Source organism: Dermacentor silvarum, chromosome 4 (genome assembly GCF_013339745.2).
Source record: "Dermacentor silvarum isolate Dsil-2018 chromosome 4, BIME_Dsil_1.4, whole genome shotgun sequence".
NCBI lineage: Eukaryota > Metazoa > Arthropoda > Arachnida > Ixodida > Ixodidae > Dermacentor > Dermacentor silvarum.
The window spans coordinates 15,546,848-15,571,236 of record NC_051157.2 but is presented as its reverse complement, the minus strand read 5'-3'; the positions used below and the strand labels follow the sequence as shown (position 1 = coordinate 15,571,236).

At 45.4% G+C, this 24,389-nt stretch overlaps 3 protein-coding genes across 5 annotated transcripts in view; 1 reads left to right on the top strand and 2 right to left on the bottom strand.

Moving 5' to 3' along the window:
* Nucleotides 1-688, bottom strand: part of LOC119449511 (hsc70-interacting protein-like) — a 91,643-nt gene extending 90,955 nt beyond the window's left edge. For both annotated transcript variants that reach the window (XM_037712693.2, XM_049665271.1), the window contains exon 1: nucleotides 548-688. The gene's annotated coding sequence lies outside the window, so the exon portion shown is untranslated. The remainder of the gene's footprint in view (nucleotides 1-547) is intronic.
* Nucleotides 689-3,636: 2,948 nt separating this feature from the next.
* LOC119449508 (uncharacterized) lies at nucleotides 3,637-5,403 on the top strand. Its single transcript, XM_037712690.2, has 2 exons — nucleotides 3,637-3,791; nucleotides 4,156-5,403. Exons 1-2 carry the CDS (start codon nucleotides 3,727-3,729, stop codon nucleotides 5,231-5,233), a joined length of 1,143 nt encoding a protein of 380 aa, XP_037568618.1. The 5' UTR covers nucleotides 3,637-3,726; the 3' UTR covers nucleotides 5,234-5,403.
* A 4,231-nt stretch (nucleotides 5,404-9,634) lies between these two features.
* The window catches only part of LOC119449509 (cyclin-I), a 35,050-nt gene continuing 20,295 nt past the window's right edge, over nucleotides 9,635-24,389 (bottom strand). Inside the window, exons 1-8 of one of the 2 annotated variants that reach the window (XM_037712691.2) lie at nucleotides 23,046-23,218; nucleotides 21,139-21,280; nucleotides 20,800-20,934; nucleotides 18,981-19,055; nucleotides 18,730-18,870; nucleotides 17,713-17,943; nucleotides 16,518-16,646; nucleotides 9,635-11,520 (exon numbers count right to left, since the gene is read on the bottom strand). In XM_037712691.2, coding sequence (XP_037568619.1) covers nucleotides 11,359-11,520; nucleotides 16,518-16,646; nucleotides 17,713-17,943; nucleotides 18,730-18,870; nucleotides 18,981-19,055; nucleotides 20,800-20,934; nucleotides 21,139-21,243 — 978 coding nt within the window. In that variant the 5' untranslated portion in view covers nucleotides 21,244-21,280; nucleotides 23,046-23,218 and the 3' untranslated portion in view covers nucleotides 9,635-11,358. Of the gene's footprint in view, nucleotides 11,521-16,517; nucleotides 16,647-17,712; nucleotides 17,944-18,729; nucleotides 18,871-18,980; nucleotides 19,056-20,799; nucleotides 20,935-21,138; nucleotides 21,281-23,045; nucleotides 23,219-24,389 lie in introns of those variants that run through there. The other variant, XM_049665269.1, reaches the window with a different exon arrangement.

Genomic DNA, 24,389 nt, shown 5'->3' with positions numbered 1-24,389 from the left:
CATGTTCTTCGCACAGCTATTTCCTCCGCCAAACCATACTCATAGCCTCCTCTATAGAGGAGGCTATGCCATACTGCATGAGAAGGGACATGAAGCTACAATCAAAACTTTTTTTTTCTTTTTTTTTTTCTTTTTTTTGCTTTAACGTTCAGGCACTGCGTTGCACGTTCAGCCAATGCACGTTCAGTCAATCTGGCGTACAGCAGAACGCGCCGGTAATTGCGCTACAGGGCTATTGGCTTCACGTATTACCGCAACAAGTACACTGCTTACTAATCCTTCCGTGCGTTAATGCGTACAGCGTTTAACGTGCATTGACAAAGTCTACCTGTCTCTAATGCCACCTCGGAACGTAAACAAGGGTGTATGCACACGAACAAACGTGCCACTCGTAACGCACCGACGTTCGTGGGAGGAAAACACGCGTCGCTAATCTTGTACAGGCATTTATACGACCAAGGCCGTTGTTTCAGCGAACTACAAGCCAACTGCACACGGTTAAATACTTAAGTAGCACCTAAAAATCAGACAAGCGTGCGTACCGTACCTCACGTGCAACAGAGAAAATTCGAGACCAGCGTCTAATGTGAACAGTGAACGCCCTCTCATGTTTTGATGCCGAAGCATCGGCCGAAGGCAAGAGCAAAAATGTTGGGCGACAGCGGCCCACAGTGGGCCCGATGCATAAAAAAAGACAAGATTCACTTTATTGCAATAATAACTCGAGTAATTCGATCATTAAATGAGACTCGTAAACAATAATTTCAATTTCTTTTTAAAAAGTTGCGTATCGCCGTCCTTACCGCTACCACCTAAAGTCCCTAGCAGTCCCTAGATATTAGCAGAAAATCTAGCGACTTGCACCCACCATTATGCTCGATGGATGGATGGATGGATGAGGCTAAACCCATAGAGAAAGGAATTCCGAACCCTTTAAATCAGGCGGTGGCACACGCCACCTATCCGTGACTATTAACATATTTTGTACTTTGTGGAGGGTGAAATTTCACCCCTGCCTTGATTTTAGCCAACAATCAGATAACCTTCGTTTGGTTATTTCTACCCGCTTAAAGTCTATTTTGCCGCCGCTGTCCTTAAACCCCAATGCTTTGAAAAAATCAGGCCCGTTGCTTTGCACTGTAGGGTCACGGCCGCTCGGTAGGGCATAGAGTTAATAATGCGGTAGTGTTAAGCCCTTTACCATAGAGTTTCTATGGTAAAGGGCTCTATGCCCTTTACAGAAAAGTACACTCTAAGAACAGTTGTACCCTTTGGGGCGTATTTTTGCCAGAGAACAATAATCGACATCTGACTTGCGTGGCTTTCCTTTCTTTAACGCTGTGCGCCCGGCACTTCTCGGTCACGAACGACAAGAGCGTTATCAGCATGACACAGCGTTCTCGACAGGAAAGTAGCAAGTGCAGAGTTTTCAACATAGGAAACGCAAGCAAGACAGATGACGATTATCGTTGTGTGGCAAAAATGCACCCCAAAGGGTGCAACTGTTCTTAGAGTGTATGAGGTGTTCAGCCGTTTCCTCTTCCTCTCCACACGAACCGCACAACTTGACTCGGTACATCTTTAGTCCGCAATACTCCCGTACGTTCTGGCTTCAAACAACAAAGAGCTTCCCCTAGAATTATCATAGATATTTTCTTTGGCAATTTCTTGCTTGAAAGTTCTGTATGTTCCCAGTGCTGATTTCGTCTGCATCCCTGTTTTCCATAGACCCCTCTCTGTTTCTTTAACCTTTTTATTAACTGCTGTTTCTTGGTTTGCATCCCTCCTGCAGTCGAAATATTTGATTGACAATTTTCTGATCAGCTTCCTCCATTTTGTGTCGACATTCCTCATGTACAAACAACTGAAAACTCTTCTTGCCCACTGCTTTTCTGCCATTTCTCTCAATCGCTCCGCAAATTCTATCTTGCTGCTAGCTTCCCTGCCCTCGAATGATGTCCATCCCATGTCACCCTGTACACCCTGATTTGGTGTATTTCCGAGTGCTCCCAAAGCAAGCCTACCTACCCCTCGCTGCTATAACTTCCAACCTTGCTCGAACCTCTGAGGCTCTGATCATAGAGAAAGGAAATCGAATTTCTTTCTCTATGCTCTGATCTCATGCACAGGACCGCATTGCCGAAAGTCAAACTAGGGACCATCATCCCTTTCCAAATCCCTCTCACCACTTCGTACCTATTGTAATTCCACCGTGCCCTATTTTTCAGGTTTGATGGTCCCTAGTTTGCACTTCTATGCTTCCACTCTAGCGCCACCTCCACCCAACACTACTGCCGCCACAGAAAAAGGCGCGTGTTTTGGTTACATTAGCCAAATCCAGCTTCCGTGGTTATCGGTCATGTCTGTTTCTGTAAAGGCACCGACATTCATTTTTGCTACTCTTGCGGGTAAGAATACTACACCAGAATGACCCACTCAAGGACTATTTTGTTCAACTAGCTGTCAGGGACGATTTTATTCTAACTGTGCTGCATACTTTTTCGTTGCGATTTTTGGGCAAACGGGAATCAGGCAATCGGTGCGCTGTTCTGGTTGCGTGGCGAGCAATCTATGGCTCGGACGTCTTGGCATCATCCTTGTCGCAAAATGACGGTCGCGGTTCCGGAGTCCTCGCAGCTGGTTCCATGTGTTCAGGCGACATGGTCTGCATGGCTCTGACGTCGTCCGAGTCACAAGGCGAAGCTCCAGCTTCAAACAACGAAGTTCGGGATACATTCCGGCCCGTAATAGTTATGCTATTACGAGAGGGCACAGTCGGCATGAGGCCACCTCTGGCGAAGATGGTCGTGGGATAAGCGTGAATCCTACTGACGCGAAGCTGCCGGAGCTCCCGCTGTGCATGCGAGTCGTCAAAACAAAAAATAACGCCAAATAAGCAGCACCCACAATGTGAAATTCAAGAAAACAATATACGCACACGATAGGAGGCAACACTTGTTTACAGCGCTAATCTGTGGCAAAGGAAAACCGCCCGATTATTTTCTTTTTAATTATCGTCACGTATTACAAGCGTGAATGCAAATTGTCCTTAAACGTGTTTCGCTATAGATTCCCTGGCAAAGAGCATCGCATGCACAAGCAGCACAACCCGCCCGTATCTGACGCATTGCACCTGTACAAGAAAGAGGGCTCACTTGAAACGCATCTTCGTTAAAATTCGACGATGTCTGAGATAAAGGCAAAAGCTGTTTCTTCGAAGAAGCAGATCCCGTCATTGCTGCGCTGTCAGCGCTGAGAAATATGGATCCGCAAGATTTGCGCGATAGCAGCGCTTTATGTAGATCCTTGGGATATACTGGCACGTACCCACTTAAACCGTTGCGTTAACTGAAACCGTTAGCGCATGTCTACCAGCTTATCTTTGTCTTCCATGCATGGTAAACTATCTACAATGTTGTCTGTGTTTCGCTACTAGTTTTGATACATTTGCCGTTTTCGCATGTTCTGTACGAGTTTGAACCACTATTTGAACATTCGTAGCTCTCATTGCGCTTTCTATTCTACGTCCCCCCCCCCCCCCCCCCTTTTCCTTTTTTTTTTTTTTTTTTTGAGTTGTGGGGCATTGGCGGATAAGGTCCCTGTATTGGCGGATGTCTAGTGGCGCCCTCTGTGGCTCGTGCGCATTATTCCTTTTCTGGCGTCGTCAATGGCGTTGTGACAACAACGAACGAATGTTGAGAAGCGCTTTGCAACGCTCGCCAAGAGATGCCCGCTAATTGTTCGGCGTGTAAAAACCGATCGAATAATGGCAGCAAAACAACCTTTCACAAGTGAGTGTTTCGTTAGTATTCGTCCAGAAGAAAAGGTCGTGACGTGTAGTAGAGGTACTAGACTTGATAGACATCTCGGTAGCTTAGAGGCGGGAGTCAGCGTCTGGCTTAAATCGTTTGCTGTGAAGCCTGCGAACTTTGCAGGACTGTGTAGCATGTAAATTCCTTACCTGGGCAATTAAAATCAGCCTTCATGTGACACGTTCGAAAATGTCCGAAGCCCCGATCTCGCACTGCCGCTAAAGGAACGTGGGTAAAGAGTAGGTCCAGCCCCCAATCGGCAGTCGCGATGCGTAGATTGATGAAGGTAGTAAACACAGCAATAGGTAGTAAAGTGCTTACGGCTTTGCTTCTTTTTGTGAAGGTTTCCAGCGAAAGACCAAGAGTGCCTCAAGAAATGGGTCGCCTTTGTGTCTAAAGCAAGAGGTAAAGGCCTTTGGAAGCCCACCGTAAACAGCAAGTTGTGTTCGTTGCATTTTGAGCCAGATTGTTTTCGTCACTTCAACGGACGTGTGTACCTCAACACTGGAGCTACTCCTACTGTGTTTGATATCCCTGAACATCTGCTAAAGGGTACCCGATGCGCGAGGGAAAGTGACGCTTCGTCATCAGTTGTGGTTTCGCCTTCGCCCGAGAGAGAAGAGGCCGTATTTGTACCAAGCGCAGTGGAAGAGAGGGCATTCGATTACGAAGGCAATCCTCTGAACAGCGCGCCCGTAAAGGTCGCCAAGTTGGAGCTTTCCCGCCTGAACGAAGAGCAACTACGCAAGGCCCTGACTTCGCCGGCGAAAGTGACGCCTGCTGGCCAGCGAATGAGCGCCGAAGCCAAGGAAGCCGATGGCAAGCGACCAATCATTGTCCACGTCACGTCTCTAGGCAACAACGAGCCAAGCAGCCGGCCATCGCGCGCAAAGAGGCTCCCCGAGAAGCTACGCTCTGGGGACTTCGACAGCGACTTCGGTGAAGAACATCCGAAGAAGGCGCCCCGACTTTCACCGAATCTGGACGACACTGAAGCCGGAATCAGCGACGATGACGATCTTGGCGACGAGTCCGAGGACGTGGACGCACCGGATCTGGACGAGGACGAGTATGAAGAAGGAAGCGATGGCGAATCCGCAGAGCCGGCTACAGCGTACAGGTCGCAGGCCATAAAAACCGCAGCGTCGGACGGAAGGGCCGAGGCAGCGCCCAAGTCTACGGGTGGTGCCTCAGCTGGCACTCTTGTGGAGCTCTGCACTCAGCTTGACGAGCAGCGCACCAAAAATGAGGAGCTGACCAAGCAGTTGGCCAAGGCTAAGGTGGTAATTGAAAACCAAAACAGGAACATTGAAGCTCTGGAAGATGTTATAAACAATCTTCGCCAGAGAATTGTGATCATGAGCAAGAAGTGCAGTGCAAGTACAGAATCAGCAGAAGTCAGTGGAGAAACGAAAGAGTGACCCTTATATAGAAAGGGAAACTCTGACGGTTACTTGCTTTCTTTTTTTTTTTGTTATTGTTGCTGTTTATGACTACCAAAAAGCGTGGCTCGATCAGGAAGGTGAAAGCTGCTGCTGTGTTGTGTTTTACCATCTTGTATGAAACTCTCATTAAATGAAGTACATGCACATTTTCTCCATCTGTTATATATGAGCTCTCTTGTGCTAACGTTTTCATTCAACAATGCTCACCCTAAATCACTTTAACGTTGACATACAGGTACTCTTTGCAGCCATTTAAGACGATAGACCTGTACACTTACATGTGCTGCTGTTTACAAGTGATGCAATACCCAGCATCCCAATTAAACTTCACCGAACACATTTGTGCAAGAACAATACTGTTCCAATATATCTTTTTTCCACATGCAATGTTGTATTGTAAATGACTTCCTTAAGCAATTTGACAGTCCACAAAACTTGCTTAATTCATATCTGCATTTCCTTGTTATTTAATGGATGCAAGTTCTAACCATTGGATTATTCCATTTAACATTACCAATAATATGTGGTGACTTCCATCCTGCGTAGATCAACATGGCCTGCAATATCTGAAAGTAATTGTTTTTGTTGAATATTCAGGACAACGGAAACCAGATAGGCCTTAATTTCTATTTGCATAACAAGAGGTTAGTGAGGGTAGGGTCAACTTAGCGCGCTTAATGTGTGCGTCAAGAGAGAAACATGTATTGACACATCAACACCCTGCGCTCGCCAGGGGATGCGATGACTCTCTCATCCCAACCATTGTTGCCGTCGGCAAGTGGAACGGCGTTCGAAATGCCAAGAGATGCTTGTCTGAGTGTTGAGCTGAGTTTTACCAGTCGAACGCCTAAGCTTGGTAATGCTCATGTTGCCACGCTCTAGCAGGACCTATGTCTTATGATAAGCATTTTGATGTGTCATTGTGAATATGAATGGCGTCCCTCCAATTTCGCTCCTGCTCGCTGGGCTGTGTTCTGGTACTACTGTCAATTGTAGAAAGCTTCAGTGCAAGTTGCCTACACAACACTAACAATGCAACACAGGCCTCATGCCGACACAAATTTTGGGAAGGGGACAGGGGTAAGTGCCCGGTGTGCCCTCCCTTCTTACTATGGGACTAGACTACTCTTGTCAGCATTATCAACATTCTTTCTCTGCTGTACACTCGGCACCTCGAGTTGTGAAGTGTCGGCATTGAAGCTTGTTGCAAGTGTCTCCCATTTGAAGTCGCTGCTTCTCACAACTTTTTTTCCCACTTCCTAATAGGCTCCCACTTGTTACGAGAGATAGTCATTGCCTTATGATATTTCTCTCATCACTTCTCATTGCACAACCAAACTATTATTGCTAGTAATGCTACTTCCTTGTATACCTGTCCTTTAAACTTGTGTTACCTTGTGTCACAGCAGCATTTCTTCCGTGCTGCCTGTATTGTGGTGGTCACTTCTGTCTATGGTCCATTCTCATGACATTACATAGTCTTTTAACCAGAACCTTGGAGTTGCAAGGTAGACTAGGATGACATTACTAATCCAAATGAGACAGTTGCACACGAAGATGTAGACGAAGTGATCAACAGCATTTGAACAAGTATTGTTTCTGGAGCCAACATTTAGACAAGGGACTTTGTCTTCACTTGACGAAGACAAATCCCCTTGTCGAAATGTTGGCTCTGGAGGCATACCTGGGTGGACCACTGTTGATGACATTACCTAATAAGTTTTTTAGCACAATGCAAATAGAATGACGAGGCACGGCCGCAAGATTAAAAAAAAAAAAATGGACCAGCCAGCAATGGGAGCGAACGTTACAGCCATAGTTGCATTCTCGGCCGCTTGGCTGGGCCGAACGGCGCTAGCTGGCGGAGATGAGATGCGGAGGCTTCCGCGAGTGACGGCATTCCAAGCGCGTTCCTGACTCATTTTCTATGTTGATCCCAGACAACAGTCCCAGACTCGTGGCGAAACGGCAGATGACTCCGTTTTTGATGCATGCAGCAGGCCGCACCTTTTTTTTTAATCCAGCGGCCGTGGAAAGGATTGCAGCTGCCCTTCATTAGTGGTCAGTGCTTGTGGTGTTTTGTTGGTCATTCCCATTCCTGTTGTGCAAAGATATGTCTTGCTATATTTGCTTAAGCCTTCTCTCTGCCATTCCACTGTTATGTTTTGGTTTGTGTTGGTAGTTTTGGGTTGCCATCTCCGCCCTGTCCATGGATGCACTCAATACCTGTGTTCACTATCAGGAAACCCCACGTAAGTGGATACACTGCCGTAAGTACTCACTGATAGAGTGATTTCCTTACATGCACTGCAGTACACATCGACACTTTCTCTCTGGGCTATTATGGTAACAGTTTTCACTGCTTTGGAATTTTTTATAGAGCTTCAAAATTTGTGCTTCCTAATGATGATTTTGTGATGTACACACCAAGGCTTGTTTCCAAAGGTTCATTTGCTAGGGACCATTAACAAAGGAGTGAAAGACCAAGAAATTTATCACAAATCAAACCAACAACAGTGCTTGCCATTTAATCTACTTGAGCTAACAGCAAACATGGCCTCAAAGTCTGTGTAGTAAAAACTCATCTGACCAGTTATTAGTTGCCCTCCCCCTCTTGAAAATTCTGGACTCATGGTTGCATTTAGCAGCACAACATTAATTCACTCGTGCAATGCAAGCAGCACTAGCACCACTTTTTAAACCATTTCATTTCCAGCTATATCACTGTGCATTAGGTGGCACCGCTTCACAGCTCCTCTTTATCGAACTACGATGGCAGTCCCTTCACTTGTAGTTTTGTATATTCCTTGGCAGCAAGAAATTTGACTGCAGAATTCTGTGTTCAACTCGTAAAGTGAAGCTTCACATGCCTGTCACAGCATAAAAAAACAAAACGAAAAAAAAAAACAGTGTAAAGTAGTGACAGCAGTAGTTAGCACAATGATCATTAGCATGATCAGTAGCATGTACTAACAATGATCAGTAGCATGTACCGACTTGCAGTGTTCTGAACAGCATTATTTACAGTAAATTTCTGCAGTGAGCAAAAAAACTGTTGGACTGAAGTTTTGTTTTGTCCCAGCCAGGGCTGGCCATGTTTTACCTGTCAGCCCAAGCCTTTTCTTCTGCTGACATGAAAGCTCAAATGATACAATCTCATATGTATGCTGAACTATGGCTGCAGAGGTATTACGATGAAGTCTACTTCCTATATGCCATCTTGCACAAGCACCACCATTGCTTAAACTAAACTGAAACTCTGAAGATTAGCAGCCATTGGCAAAGCAGTTTCTCTTTACAGTACCTTTCTCATCTTTAATATTCGTTATAAGCATTCACGTGCGCAATGTGAATGCTGATGTACATTCCAAAATGTTAGCAAGCTCAAGCGATCATTCTGGAATGTACTGTGATTCATGTACAAATAGAAGATACACTTGACCTGAACATCAAATTTCGACAAACGACAGTGCTCGCCGCTACCGTTGTGTTTTGAGTGTTGCTCAATTTCCTGGGCACAACTTCACCCAATAAAAGGTTCCGTTTGACAGTGCTTGGTTTGTTCACCATCACCACTTGGCAATATTCATTACTTGCCGATATCGGCAAGAGGCATTTTAGATTTCCTTCTTTATATCCATGTTTGTAATGTCAAGCTTTTACGCAGACAAAAAAAAAAAAAAAAAAAACCCTAAAGGCTACAATGTAGGCTGCTTTTAATTTGAAATATCGAACAATGTTGCAGAGATTTTGAGGCATGATAACCTTTTAAGGGTGCTGTGTACACAATTGTGTACGCCAAGATTGTGCATCAAAAACAATGGCATTCATGAATGGAATGACATTTAAAATGTGTTGCATACACGTGAAACACTACCAGATTGGAATAGTGCTGCAAGTTTGAATAACATGTGCAAAATGTTTTAGTAAAATGAGTGGGAAGGTTAATGGTTGGGTATTTATGCTCGTTGCAAGTATATTGTATGTAGCGGGTTCACTTTTGTTTTTCACAGTGTTGCACCAGGCATAACAATCAAGCGACTGGATAGGTGCTTTTCAAGCGTGCTAGACTTGAAATAGGTGATGTTCTCATATATGATGTTCCTGTAGAGAGTTTTTTGCATAGAGTCCACTTTCTGCAAGTTTGATAGAACTCACTAAAGAATTGAACATTCCTAATCTATTCTGCAACTATGTTTTTCACAATTCTGAAGATGTAAGAAATGCGGTGAAAGTAATTTTTAAATCAACAGAATTAATTGGTGCCTGGAAGGGTTAAACAGCAACGCTGCAAGTCCAGCTGGGGTGCACCTATACCAACTGTAGCTGTAAAAAACGCGCCACAGCAATTTCGACAGCGAGACACGGAAAGTCTAGTGCATTTCATAAATACTTGTTTTAATGCCTCCAAAGAAATGGGTTGCCAGAACACTGGACAGTATTCCTTTCTCACAGGAAAAAACGCAGGGACATCTGGAGCATTAAAAGAAACATAAAACTACGTGCCATGCACTCTTTTAAAAAATGATAAAATGGGTGATGAAATGAGGTTCATTTACAATGTTTTTTTGGTTTTTTAGGATTATGAGTTTTTTTTACATTTTTTACATATTATACATTTTTTTTTTGTACAATGTACTCTCTTGTAGAACATAAAATCAACAATCTAAACAAAAGGACAGAAAGACACGAACGTAAGACAAACACTGGACGCTTCCAAGACATGGGCTCTCCCCAACCAGTCCACAACGCTCGTGGGCTAGAGTTGGTGCTTACAGCAGGCTCGTAGAAAAGTGATCGCCGACCGACAACATGCTTTTCAGCTCATATGTCGGAATGAAAGATTTTGGTGGATTACGACCAGGATAATAAACTGTAAGCAAAACTAGTCCAGGCAGACCGGAAGAGTGCTGTACAATAAATAACCAAGAACATTAACAAGCACTCGGTGAACACATACAACACAGCAAAGCAAGGTGTTGCTCGACACGCTTATTGCTGCAGTTTCTTGGACGTGGGAGATCTGCAAAAGTACATGTCGCACTTCAGGGAACATCTCATCATGAATTAGAGGAGAAAATTCTCTAAACGTTTTCCAAGTGCTTTCTCGCAACGTGCCAGGCCGAAGTCTTAAAAGTATAGTCTGCAGGCCTTTATATCTGATCCGAGTTGAGTGCTACCATACTAACGAGATCTTCCCTTTAAGTGTGATATGTATCTTATACAGTATTGTGGGACTGTGATGTGCGACTTGATGCAAACAATTACTCGGCAACTTCCGTAATCATTTCAAATGCAACATTTTGGTGACCTTCCTCTAAGCATTACCGGCCCAACGTACAGGCAGGGGAGAGAAGGATTAAGGCCTCATGTGGCCCCTGTGTAAAACGGCTTTTAAAAATGTCTCGGCAAACATTCACAGAGTACACAAAAGCAACGTGGACAAGAACACACATTTGTTCCGCGTAAAAGTACACTTGTTTTTCGTAACCTTAAAAATAATCTAGCACCCCTTCTAAAAACCAGCATCCTCTAGGTCACTGCCCGATGCAGTGTCAACCAAGCAGGTGGTGTACGCACAATGTGCACAACAGTGACAGTGCTCGAAATAAAACACTGTGGTGGCAACCAATTGTGTGTATGTGTATATAATATATGTATAACAAAATATAAATGTCCAACAAAAAAAAAAGTACTCTAGCAAAACCAGGGAAGCAGCAACAGCCTATGCAGTCTTGCAAAATGTGTTCCAAGGTTGTGGTTGCACCTGCGACATGTCAACAATGGCCATAGTCGCAAGAATAAAAAAAGGGGGGAAAAAAAAAGGCAAATAAAAAAAAATGTAAGCTATGAATAACAGTTTTGTGGCATGCGACTAGACCTTAATCCTGCTAAAAGTACTGCACAAAAACACTAGCGGTGCTTTTCGTTGCGATTAAACCGGCCCTGGCCTAATAAAAATAAAAGCAAATGATAAAATAATGGACTAGGTGATGTGGGCGGGAAACTGTCTTGGGCTGGCACCAGGCCTGGCTTCCTTCCCTTGGCATCTAGCAAGGATCCTTCCGTGTGGCTTCCCCACATCAACTGGGGCAGTTTCTTTACATGGCGCGGACAGGAAAGCCGGGCACACTGATGCCACCTTGGCCCTGGTGCATGCCACAGGAGATGCTGGCCGGGGTTGGCGATGTCGTCGATGTGGTTTCCTCTCCGTACAACCTTTTGATGCTGTCATAAATGTCTTCAATGTCAGTCGTCTCCATCTGCACATGACAGAATCCAACACACAGCATGTGAGCACAACTTCTGAAACTTGTGAGCACGGTTGCGAAAGGCACAATAAGGCACTAGGCAGTACACAAAAGATACGGGAAACTAGTTCATGAAGCCCAGAGACAAGAACTCTTCCTGTCCAATCCTTTCATCCCTAACCTCTCAGCAGACCAGTAGCATAAATATGGCAAACACAAAGTGCCCTGCCATGCAAATGACCACACGGCAGATCTAAAAAAAATTTTTTTTTGTGCCAAACCCATAGTAACATTATGAGGGACGTTGTAGTGGGGGACTGAATTAAGGGGGGACGTGGCTTTGAAAATCAACTTCCTGATTTCTTCATGGATTTTGATGAAAATTGGCACAAATGTTTAGAATGTCTCCCTGATACTTCCATAAAAGTTTCAGAGTGATAACTTGAGAACATTTTATTGAGCAGAATTTTTCTCTCTTGAACTTTCTGGAGGGCCTGGGGAGCTTAAAAAACATGATGGAAGGCTCGTTGAGTATTGACTGCATAGCTCAATGCGTGCTGAAGGTCGTGGCAGTCTTACTTTTTTTTTTTCGCAACACAAATTTTTTAGATAGTCATTTTTCAAGTTACCTTCGCACGAAGCACACTTTCGGGGTGAACGAATAGCCAAGCCATAAATTTATAAATAGTCAAGATAAAAATGCGAGACTGTCTCGACCTGCACTGTAGTCCAAGGAACGTGACAAAAAAAACAGAATCAAAATAGGCTAAACGGTAACGACGATATCAGCTCCAGAAACTGAGCAGAAAGGCGAAAAAACAGTTTTGAGAAAACGGCTCTCAAAGTTGCACCTTCTCTTCAGTTCTCTAAAACACACCAAAGTTGTAATCTTTTATGTGTTTTGTGACGTGGGGCTTCTTGGACATGTGGCCTCTGGTCTGCTGAGCCTTCATTCTGCCTTTTTTATGTTTGTATGGCATTCTTTACTGCTGCTCTACAAAGAGCATGGTGCCTGGGTTTCAAACCAAGTGAGGTGCAGAACTATGTGGGCATAAATATACAGTAGTTCTAGCGTTGTATCTGCAGACTGCCTCATTGATAGCAGCCTCTAGTGCAGTCAGTGAGGCATTGTTTTCTTTTGGTAGAATCGACCATGTTACTGAATGAAGGCTCTCAGCAGCCTTCTGAATCATCTTCCATTGACAATGGCTATGGAGGTTAGGAGAGCCACTGATAGATAGGCAGCAATGCAGCTGCTAGGTGCTTTCCAGCCTATACTTTTGTATCATGCCTCACTTCTGCAGCCAGGTGTCTGTGCCAGCCCAAGTGGCCTAGTGAACAGAGCTCATGATGAGGTTCTCTTTATGAATTGTTACGAGATATCGTAGCATTACGATAACAGAGTCGGCGCGCGATGTGCTAAGTCGCGGGTCCGAGGTACCGATGTGCGAAATGCCTGCTCGCGGGTCCGCGGAATAGACGCTCGACGAGCTTAGTCGCGCAGTCCGAGGTGCCGATGCGCGAAATGCCTGGTCGCGGGTCCAAACGCTCGGTAAGCTCAATCGCGCAGTCCAAGGTGCCGACGCGCGAAATGCCTAGCCGCGGGTCCGAGGAATAGACGCTCGAGGTGTCGACACTCCATGAGCGATGTGCCGACACGCGAAATGCTTAGCCACGGGCTCGAGGAGTCGACGCTCGAGGTGCCGACGCGCGAAGTGCCTAGGCCGCGGGTCCGAGGAGTCGACACTCGATGAGCGATGTGCCGACGCGCGAAATGCCAAGCCGCGGGCTCGAGGAGTCGATGTTCGATTAGCTTAGTCGCACAGTCCGAGGTGCCGACGCGCGAAATGCCTAACCGCGGGCTCGAGGAGTCGACGCTTGCGGTGCCGACGCGCGAAGTGCGTAGCCGCGGGTCCGAGGAGTCGACACTTGTTGAGCGATGTGCCGACGCGCGAAATGCGTAGCCGCGGGCTTGAGGAGTCGACGCTAGATTTGCTTAGTCGCGCAGTCGGAGGCGCCAACGCACGAAATGCTTAGGAAAGGATCCGAGAAGTCCGCGCGCGATGTGCTTCATCGCCGAGTCGGAGACGCCTAAGCGCGAAAGGCTTAGCCGCGTGTCCGAGCATTCCGTGCCCGAAGCTCGGTCGCGAAGTCCGCGTCACCGATGCTCGGAATGCTTAGCCGCGGGTCCGAGACGTCCACAAAAAGCGGGATCGGCCACGCTACTGCGATGTCCGCGGAAACTGTCCGGAGCTCGCGAGGAGACCGCAACAAGCGGAGCAGACGACGCCATCACGGAGCGAGCACCGGACCAATGGCGAACCGCGCTGGAGTCACGTGGCGGTCGCGGCCAATCGGTGGCTCCGGCACGACCTTGAATCATTTGCTTTTTGTGTGCTTGTTTCTGTATGGAGGAGATAGCTGAAGCGGCAGATTTGAAGACGGAGAAATGCGCTTTCCAACGAGACCAAGATGGCGGCGCTCGGCTGCGCCGTTCCGAAGATATCGTGGCTTGAAAAACGCCGTTCTTTCGCGATTTCCGCACAATTTTTCGGCACCTTGGCTGATAAAACAAATTTTTTAGAGCACTTCTACTTGGTTTTCAGTGATGATATTTCGGAATCAGATAGAATAAGAGTTACAGAAACTGAAAATGTGATTTTCAAAAAATCGATTTTTTAGTCATTTTTCGCGATGCGAAAGCCGCGTCCCCCCTTAATTAAGAACACATGGGCTTCCGTAATGTGCACCTACATCTAAATACACGAGCGTTTTTGCATTTGGGCTCAGTCGAAATGTGGCTATTGCGGCCAGGATCGGAGCCATGGCTTTGAGCTCAGCAGCCCAATGCCATAGCCACTGGGCTACCATGGTGGGTCTGCAGATTTCTCCGCAACTCCAATTATGGAGCAAAGCTCCCACCAAGTGCTTGACATAAATTGACATAATTAAGTGCTTGACACCGCACTTATTTGTGCAAATGTAACATGACTGTGAATAGTATGCACGGTGCATGTTTAATTCATCTGTTGTGTCCTCATAGCTCATAAAGAAGTACAAAATGTGTCTGTGAACTCTCTCCGGCACTACCACCCATAAAGTGTCGAACATTCAACCTCACCAACACGGCACTTCACCAATTTGCACATAACTTATGCAATGAAGTACATTTAGAGAATAATGCCTAATGAAAAGACAAGAGGCCCTGGCATCACATTCTGCAATGCTGCACCTCTACTTACACGACACCCTTCCTACTTACTCCCTTTTGCTTCCAGCCAATCGCGTTTTCTGCCCATTGCACTGCCCCTCCCAATGCCAACGAAGTCTGCATGTGCAGCAAGAAGAACAGCAATGTTCCATCCATGCACTGGGCATTTTTTTTACACACACAAGCACACTGCATCAAAGTACACCCACATCGACATCTATATATGGACTTCAAAGGCAGCTATGGAAAATGCCAGTCCATTCTCCATGCTAGCCATAGCGATCTACTACTGCTAGAGGTGAATCGCTAGCCACAAGACATACAGTATAGACCACTTATAATGTAACAGTTTATAGTGCAGAACTGGCTACAATGCGGCCTTTTCTGACTCCTGTTTACCCTCCCATAGAACTCCATGTATACACATACAAGTTACAGTGCAGTCGCGTGAGACGAAATACCGGTTATAATGCGGCTTCCGCGGGAAAATCTCGCCGACAAGGGTGGCAGCGAGCACGCTTCTCAACAAGGTGCGTGCTGCCGGCCGGCGTATGCATTATTCAATGCAATCAAACTCTTGTTAATTCGAACTTATTTGGCTGCACATCGGTTAATTCGGACTACTTTCGGAGCGCCGCAAAAGAGCAAGAACGGCACTAGCATCCAACTGAAACGAAGCGGGGGAGTTCGCATCACCACAGCCATCAGCTGAAATGCTTCGAGCCTATTTGTGTCTTTAAAGCCTGTATTCTTGCGTTTACCGCCGCGCATAACACCGTGTTGGCTGCGGGCTTTCGTAACTGCGTAGTCGTTGTCCACGATCGCGTCGATAGCGGCCGCGGTTTCCTCCGTAACGCACTGTAGCAGTTGGTATGCGCGTCGGCCGCGTGCCTAAAAAACTGCATAGTCGCCATCGATGATCGCATAGATAGCGACTGCGGTTTCGACTGCCAGTTGTTGCAGCGAATGGTAGTTAATTCGTCCAGACTCGGTGCGTGCGTCGGGCACGTGCCTTCAGCACCTCAAAGTCACCGTTCATAATCGCATCGATAGCGGTCACGGTTTTTTCCGCAGCGGTTGCAGCAAACAGTTGTTTCGTTTTGACTCCGTGCAAAGCTGTTGAGCTTGAAGAGCACCGGCTACATCGCAATTATGTTTTCACCAGCTCACTGCCGAAAATGTAATCGCGATGTGCGCGTGATAGTACAAAGCATGTCTACATGCTTGGTCTACATGTTTTGCATATGTGCAGGACTTGAAAATCATTGTTTTGGTTATAGTGCGGTACCGCTTGTAGTGCAGATATTCTCGACTCCGGCGACTTGCGTTATAAGCGGTCTACACTACTGTACTGCTCCCGGCAAATACCTGAACTGTCCTGCAGCAGAGGAGTAAAGCCAAGACATTAACACACTGAATTCTGATGTGGCCACCCTCACAAGGACCGACTGAGCACCTGTTCTGCTTAGTTTTGGTGATGTGACACTTAATTGCATTTTCAACATGACATAGCTAACAGCCAGATGCACATGTATGTGGTTTCCGTGACGACACCATGTGGCATCCACATCTGACACCTCATCTCTGAACAATAACCAGGGCTAGCATTGGAGGGCAAAGAACGGCCACTTCAGTAAGAAGGTCCACTTTGCATTAAAGCTACATTTACATCAAGCTACATTGGTACATTACAGAGGGGATGGGCAAGACTACGACATAAACAAAATGATATACATATTATAAATTTGACATGGGAATATAACAATCAATATGATGCCCGCACCAATTTGGTACGTACCCTTCTCTTTGATGGCTTGTGGGCATTTTGGGAGTCGGAGTGTCGGTGCTTTCGCGAAACGGCCGTGCGCGCTTTGGCAAAGATGCAGGCCAGCTCTTCTCGGCACCGAATGACGTCGCTGTTCTCAACCTGCACAAGAAATGTAAACCCCTTCAGACTCAAGGCTTAGTGTATCAAAATAAAGATGGCTAAAAGGCCAGACCTCTCTAAAGAGAAGGTACATGCTGCTACTGCCACCACTGTCCTGATACTAAAGCCCACACTTCTGTTCTTAAGAGTTATTACCGTTACTTTAGTACTATCAGCATGCTGGCATAATAAAGCAGGTGCCTAGAGAAACTGATTTCAAGTCATGTTGTTCGCAGAACTCACTGTAATACGCCAGTGTGTTTGTCTTATTTATCAATGTAAATGTTCTGGCATCGGCAATCTGTTACAATTTGACTCTGCTTGATTACTCTATGTGGAGTAGTGTTTTTAGTGCATTTGCTTGAACACAACTTCACAAGATGTTGCTACCAGCACTGCAACCAATTACATAAAAGCTATATGCACATTATGTCCAAGTGCAGCTCTGCCCGCTTTGCCAGTTCATGCTACGGTCTCATGGTATGGCTTTTGTACTTCAGTCTCAAGCAAATGCATAAAAAGGGTCAATGTATAACATTGTAAGGGACATTTCCAGCTATTTTCTTGACCTGTGTGAGCACAGTGCTCAACATGAAAGACAGCAGTGACAGGAACCAGCAGCCAGAGCATATGGTGCTCTGCTATGGAACATGAGGTCACAAGTTCAATTTTCAACTGTGGCAGATGAATTGAAAAGTTAGAATGCTGCACTTAGGTCTGCCTTTCGTTAGTTCTCCATGTGTACTTTCAGGAATGCAGCAGCAGCTCACCACAAGATAAGATACATTTCGCAATGCACAGGAGACAAGCTACAAGTAGTGCTCCATATTTAGTAACCCTTTGTTGCATCAAATTAGAAGTGTTCCAATTTTAATGAAATTTTAAATAAGCCTTCAGCTGCATTTTCTTGGCCATAATGTTAGCAGCACGTGAAAATTGGCTGTGAGTACTGGCACAATCTTACTGGTCACTGCTCTCAGCATGGAAAGGGGGCAAGCAAGAGTTCTTGGCAAATTCCAGCAGCAACCAAAAGGCAGCTTACAAAGTGGACGTCACAGGCACGCACCTTAGCCAGCCGCTGCAGGGCGATAGTGATGACGAACCAGTTCGGGGTCCACGTCTCCAGCTCGAGGCTGACCAGGGCCAGGGCCAAGGTGGAGGGCCGGGTCCCCACCAGAGACGCCTGATCCAAGCAGATCTGCAGCTTGGTTTCCAGCAGAGGACCCAAAGCTGCCAACTGCTGCTCAGACTGGTCTGGCAGGAGCAGGCTCCGGTTCAACACCAGCAGGGCGTAAAACTGCACCCAAGTGAGAACCAGATTAGTCAACCATCAGCTCAACTGGGCATAACATTTCATAATATTGCCCATTACTACAAGAAAATCTGGTGCTGAATCACCTTGGTAACATCGGAAGTATGTGGCCATTTCTATGGCTTGGCACACCTTCACTGAGGTAGCACACACTGCAGCTTCTCTTATGGTTTCTTCAAATTGGCTGTGTGCATATTTTGCAATGTTACCCTCGAGTAGTGAAGCATTTTTATTTATCACGTAATTTTGAATGGTAAGCAAAATCGCCTTAAAGCATGTGTCCCACAAAATTTAGATTATAGTACTTGGAGCAAAACGCCACATTGTGAGCAAATTATTCTGACAATCTATAAACAACTCATTTCAACATAAGTCATAAGGCACCCATTTATGATTTCCGTATCACAAATTTGCAATTGAAATTATGATTCATGGAGGTTAAAATAAAGCCACAAGTCCGTTTGAAGTCAGAAGGGTCAGACAAATTTACACATTGCTGATCTTTCCAATTCCTGTTGAACTATGATCTTTCCCCCCCTTCAAGTTTTCTTCGTCTCTCAAGCTTCATTCCATGCCCAGGTATAAGTAGCTAGTTGAATCCTTGTTCTATTTCACTGTAAATGGTCAAAAGTTGTTCCATTTCATGCTATTGCAAGTGAAGAATAGAAAAAAGTATGCAGCTTACAATAGGCATCCTATCCAAATAGTGCCGCATCATTTTAAATTGGGGTTAAACAGAAAAGCAAACAGCAGAACAGGTGCCTTACTTACCCCGTGCAGGAAGTCAAGCGATGTGGCTCGACAGAGGTCCCATCTGAGTTTCTTGAGAATCAATGCCTCCATGCGGGTAATCTCGGACACACTGAAGATGCAATCACAGTTCTTGATCAGATCCTTGATATGTGGAACCACCTGCAAAATCAAGGAAACGCTTGACATCAACACCACTATAAATGGTTCAAAGCGATTGTAGCTGAGATAAAAAGCATAAAAAAGCAGCAAAATTTAGTTATAACACTTACCTCATCTTCCTCGATTATCTTGGACGCTAAGTAGAAGCACGAAATAGCAATACATTTCAGGTACTTGGGTTGTGCCTGCAAGAGAAATGAAACACACAGGTTACATTAACATACATACACAGATACACAACAAAGACAAAAATCATTAGGCAAAATAAACTCATTTAAGATACACTTGTTAGTAAAGGGATAGCAAGCCTGATTTATAATGCTACATGATGTGGTGTACCAGTGTCAAGATCCACAATTACATAAATCTGTGTTACTGTTGCATCTATAGCATTACAAAGGTGCTTTCCTCATTCGTTCTGCAAACACACAGCTGTCTTGATCCAGCAATCCAATACGTACTTGACGTGTCAATGTTTGATGACACAAAGGAAAAAAAACTGGAAGGCCTGTCTACAGAAACTATGGATGACACATCACAATTCATTGCCATTGTTAAAAACAATGGCAATTCATTGCCACTCTTATCGATTCAAGCAACTAGGTACAGCAGGTCACAACATATAGCCATTTACACGAGTAAGCTAGCTGTTTTACTAGTGGGTGGACTGGAGCTCTTAGCTCCATAAACATATTCCTCACTTGTGTGTTGCCAGCACCTTCCGAAAATGTGGTTCTTGTCAGTGCAATGAAGAAGGCAAAGGGTGTAAGCAGGGCAAAGTTGGTGCATGATCACAGAAATACACCCAGTGGACAATGCAGAAACGCAAAAACAAAGAAACTTTTTTTTTGTTCCCCCATACACTTTCTGCTGCTTTTATCACTGTAAGGGAGTAGCTTCTCAACATTTGCAACTGAATGCTTCAAACACTAAATCAGTTTTGCATTCTTTCGTTGTCAGACATGACAATAAAAAGGTGTGCAACTGTCTGATGAACTTTGCTTTCAACGGAACTTCTGCTTTTGTCTCGCATGATAGGGGAGTATCTAAACTGATTACACAAGGAGCCTGCACTGCAGAAAAACTAGTAAATGTTAGGGCAACAGACACCACTGACAGCTCACAATAAAGTCCCATGTGTATGTTATCTATCGCCCGCAGTACATAGGCTGTTGACAGCAAGATAATGCCTTTGGATACACTGCCTTCGAAGGAACTTTTTGCTGGTGTTCAACATCCCAACGCTGCGCAATGCACATTGTGCCGACTTTGCAATGTTACCCTGGAGTAGTGAAGCATTTTAATTTATCACGTAGTTCTGAATGGTAAACAAAATCACCTTAAGGCATGTGTCCCACAAAATTTAGATTATAGTACTTTGAGCATAACAGCACATCATGAGCAAATTATTCTGATAAGACACGGTCTGACGGCCACCTCATGAAGCCATCAAGACTTCCCACATGTAATCTCATAAATCATTTTCTGTTGACGAATTAAAGGTTTTACCACCCCCACCACCCTGCCAATCTAAACAACTCATTTCAACATAAAAGAAAGTCATAAGGCACCCCCTAGATGCTGAATAAAATTTATGATTTCCTTATCACAAATTTGCAATTGAAATTATGACTCATGGAGGTTAAAATAAAGCCACAAGCCTGTTTGAACTCAGAAGGGTCGGACAAATTCACACATCACTTATTTTTACAACCTGTTCATAACAGCAAACCAAAATCCAAGCACAAGAAGAACATTTAAGCATTCTGCCTTCATTGGAGTGTAACTGCTATGGCCAAGATTCAATTGCACTACCTCACAATCAACAGCAAACACCACAGCTACTAAGCCACCATGGCAGGTACTTAAAGGATTCCATCTCCTGTGGGAACATTCAATACAGTGTAAGAAGGCGGGTTCTGCACTCACCCTAACCAAGCGAAGGAACTCGTCCATGAGTGTGACCGAGAGGAAGAGAGTCTCAGGATTGAACTTCAGGTACCGGTTGAGGACAGTCAGCCATTTCACAGTGTGGTTCCGTTGGACAGGAGTGATCTCTTCCCCCTGAAACCCCAGTTGCAAGATAAGCATGGTCACCCCAACAACAAAGCAAAAGGAGGACACTGATAAGATCACAAGAGCCAGCAAAGCAAACCGCAGACACTCCTGGCATTTCAAGATAAGATATGCTACCAACCAGTGCATATCAGGGCCAGGAAGACAGCCGATATGGAGGTGTGTATGAGCCAGTGTCACCTTGAGACGTACCTGTGAAGCATAGGTGCAGGGCCGCCAGTGAAGCCGCTCCTTCCCCAGATAGCGCTGCACCAGGGCAATGGCAGAGTCGGCTGTGAGCCCGGCCTGGATAGGCATGGCAGCTGCACTGGCGGCAAAATGCACCCGCTTCAAACTGTAAAAATAAAAAGAAGGTTGTTAGCACCTGTAGCCGCTCCAACAAGTTTGAAGAGAATGGTAAGCTGAGCAAGTTGGTGACACTTTATAATTAAAACACTGCCAAAATCCAAAACGGCTCGTGGTAAGCCAGGGTACGAGTTTATTTTGAGAAGCTGTTGTAATGATATATCACAACAAATGCTTGGCACACACAGAATGTGTCTTCAGTAAGTGCTATAAGCATTTCCTTTATTAGGCATGCCCATCAAGGCATTATCTGTTATTAGGTATGCCCTTCAGGGCTTTGTGTTATGCTGTCTTGTGTTTCATAAGGTGACTATCTCATCACAACAGGCAGAAACGACTGCAAGCTTCATTTGATGAATGCGATCCACTTTTCATTAGGGGTGCTGTGGGTCCTCCTGGCTTACTGAACATTTCGAGCAGATGATAATGCTTAAGAAACACGGGTCCAGCAGCAACACGTTTCCTCAGTCGCTTACACCAGAAAACAAGTATTAAGCAGACTACCCATGATACAGTCAACGCACACAGCCTTTCGCTACGCAGGAACAGCATCTTCATGCTCGCAAAAATGCAGAGGACGCCATTCACGCTGCTTCATGACTTGCAAAAACGTACAGCCCGTTAACACAAAGCTACATACATTGACATTTGCCTTACACAACATTTCACGTATCTGGCAGTACGAGCTGAAAAAGAAGAAAAATAACAAAAGATATAAACGTAGGTCGAGTGATGACTACGTGCTCCCACGGCGGCTAGTAACAAGAAGTACGAGGGAAGCTGCTCGGCCACAGCGAATCGCCAAGGATTCTTACAAGGTTGAAATGACGTTGCGTCAGACAGCCTGGCGCAGGTGGCGGGTCTTCCCGAAGCAAAAGGCGACGGCGCTAGGGGCACGCATATCGACAATGGCTGCAACAGTCGCGTCGACCAACCGTGCCTTTACCAATGAGTAGGCAGGTGATAACGGCTTTTTTCTGGTCAAAATACCTGCAGTGGTGCTTGAAGACGGACGCAACGGCACGAGCCTAATGTATACATATGAGCCACAACCTAGAGGTTGCTTCTGGTAGCGAAGAAAAGCACGTTCGCTCCAGTGGAAGCACGAGACATGCGCTCGAAAAAAATGAACGTAGAAACAGACTCCGCTGAAAGCGAAGGAACAGAAGAGAGGTTTCAGAGGGGCCACACCCACTTGATATATACGAGAGTGGGAACAGTTACGGTGCGCAGGCAGGATATTCGAAATTTCGGCGCTGCGTTTGACTGACTCCAACACTACAGAACAAACGGCAAAACACTGCACGGAAGCGATTTATGTTTCCGGGCGGCGATAAAATTGATAACGAACGTTATGCTCTCCTGGGGTTACGGAGATGGCGACAAAAATCGAACGACTGGGTGCTCTCCAATAATAAGCGCATCAAAATGCAATGCAAAGAAATCTGCTCTGGATGACAGCTGGAAGAATAGTGGGATGCATTGGCAAAAAAGGGTCTTAAATTGCATAAGAAATGAAGGCTACGCAGTAGGATTAATCGTAAGGTCAAAAAGGGCACAATTGCGAAGAATTTTGCATCCTCCAAGTGCTCAAATTGTAGAAACCTAGCAAGAGATGCCTGAAAAAGTTCTTTTTCGGTGAATACTTTCCTTATATATGCTTAAAGTTCAAATGGAGAACGGCGACATTTCCTAAAGGCACCCAGAAACAATAGCGAGTCTGACGCGGATACACGAAAGGACCATCGTCTTACCTCGGACTGTTGTCGAGCCAAGCTTGTCTTCCCGACCAGCATATGTTCGATGAAAGCGCGTAAGCACTAGAAATTTCTAAACAAAATGCAAATGGCTAAGACAAGCGACACATAACTATAGTACAGCAGCGCAACCAAGAAACCGTCAGATGACTGTCGGTTGGTAAACAGCTGAGAAGGTAAGGCGATTAGTTGTATCGCACCGCGGGACTCGTTTAAAAATGGAGCACTGTAAAAAGACCTTACGAGCTAATATAGGTAGAGTATTGCAGATAAATACAAATAGAATAAGTTGCTTCAATGATGCGTTTATCCACGCCTCAAAGATCTGACTAAGAGTGAGGAACTATTTCTTGACGCGCACGAGGACCTTGCTAAAGGGTACCGTGGCCTCCGCTCTACATTTGTTTTTCTTTCGCTGCTGTCGTCATAGTGACGTCAATAAGCCGAGAGCGAATCTCGGAGCTCGCGTAGCCGGTCGGGTATGCGGCTGCGGCGGACGGCAACGGTCGTCGCTCGGCTGGCGAGGCTGCTCGGCGCTTCGCGAAAATTCTCGGCCATAAAAGGAATCGAACGGCCGCGCTGTATTTTGCATGAAGTTGGTGCAGTGCAAATGCACTCATTGCAATTTCACCATTGTGCTTCCAATGATGCAACCAACCACTGCCTCTCGATCTCACGCAATGCTTACAGATTGCGGCAGCTGACACCTTTGTCGAGAAAAGGGAAAGAAAACAAAACAAATGGAGATAAATACAGACAAGCTACGCGCTGATGGTTTGTGCTGGGGTTGCTGCTACATCGATTGAATGTGCATTATATTAAGTCGTTGCAACGGGAGACGCGTCGCGTTGGTCTAACGGTGTAGTTAAGTTAGTTAAATATATATGTAGATGTAGACCCTTGGAGCTAGTGGATGACAGCTTGGCAGAGAAAGTAGAAGTTTACTCGCACAAATACCACGAACATTCGGCAGATGCGCTTGAAGTTCTGAGTATAATATAGTGAAACAAACACATTTCCTAAAAAAAATGTAGTTGTAGCATTCATGAATAGCATATAGTTCTGTTTGTGATGTGAATTCATTTACTTACCTGTAGAGGAGAAAAAAGGCTCAAGTAACAAATGTATTTAGGTAATTATTAACCTCAATCCTACGTGGCGTTATCATATCATTATCAACCTGCAGTGTAGATAAAAATATAGGCTGGTGATGATATGTGGCGTATTCTCAGATATCAACATGGCCTGGCAGTCACATCGCTAGCGTCCGGCAACACGCATGTTCAAAAGCATGTTCAAAGCACGCGCAATGGTGTGCCTGGTCACCACATTGATCGTAAT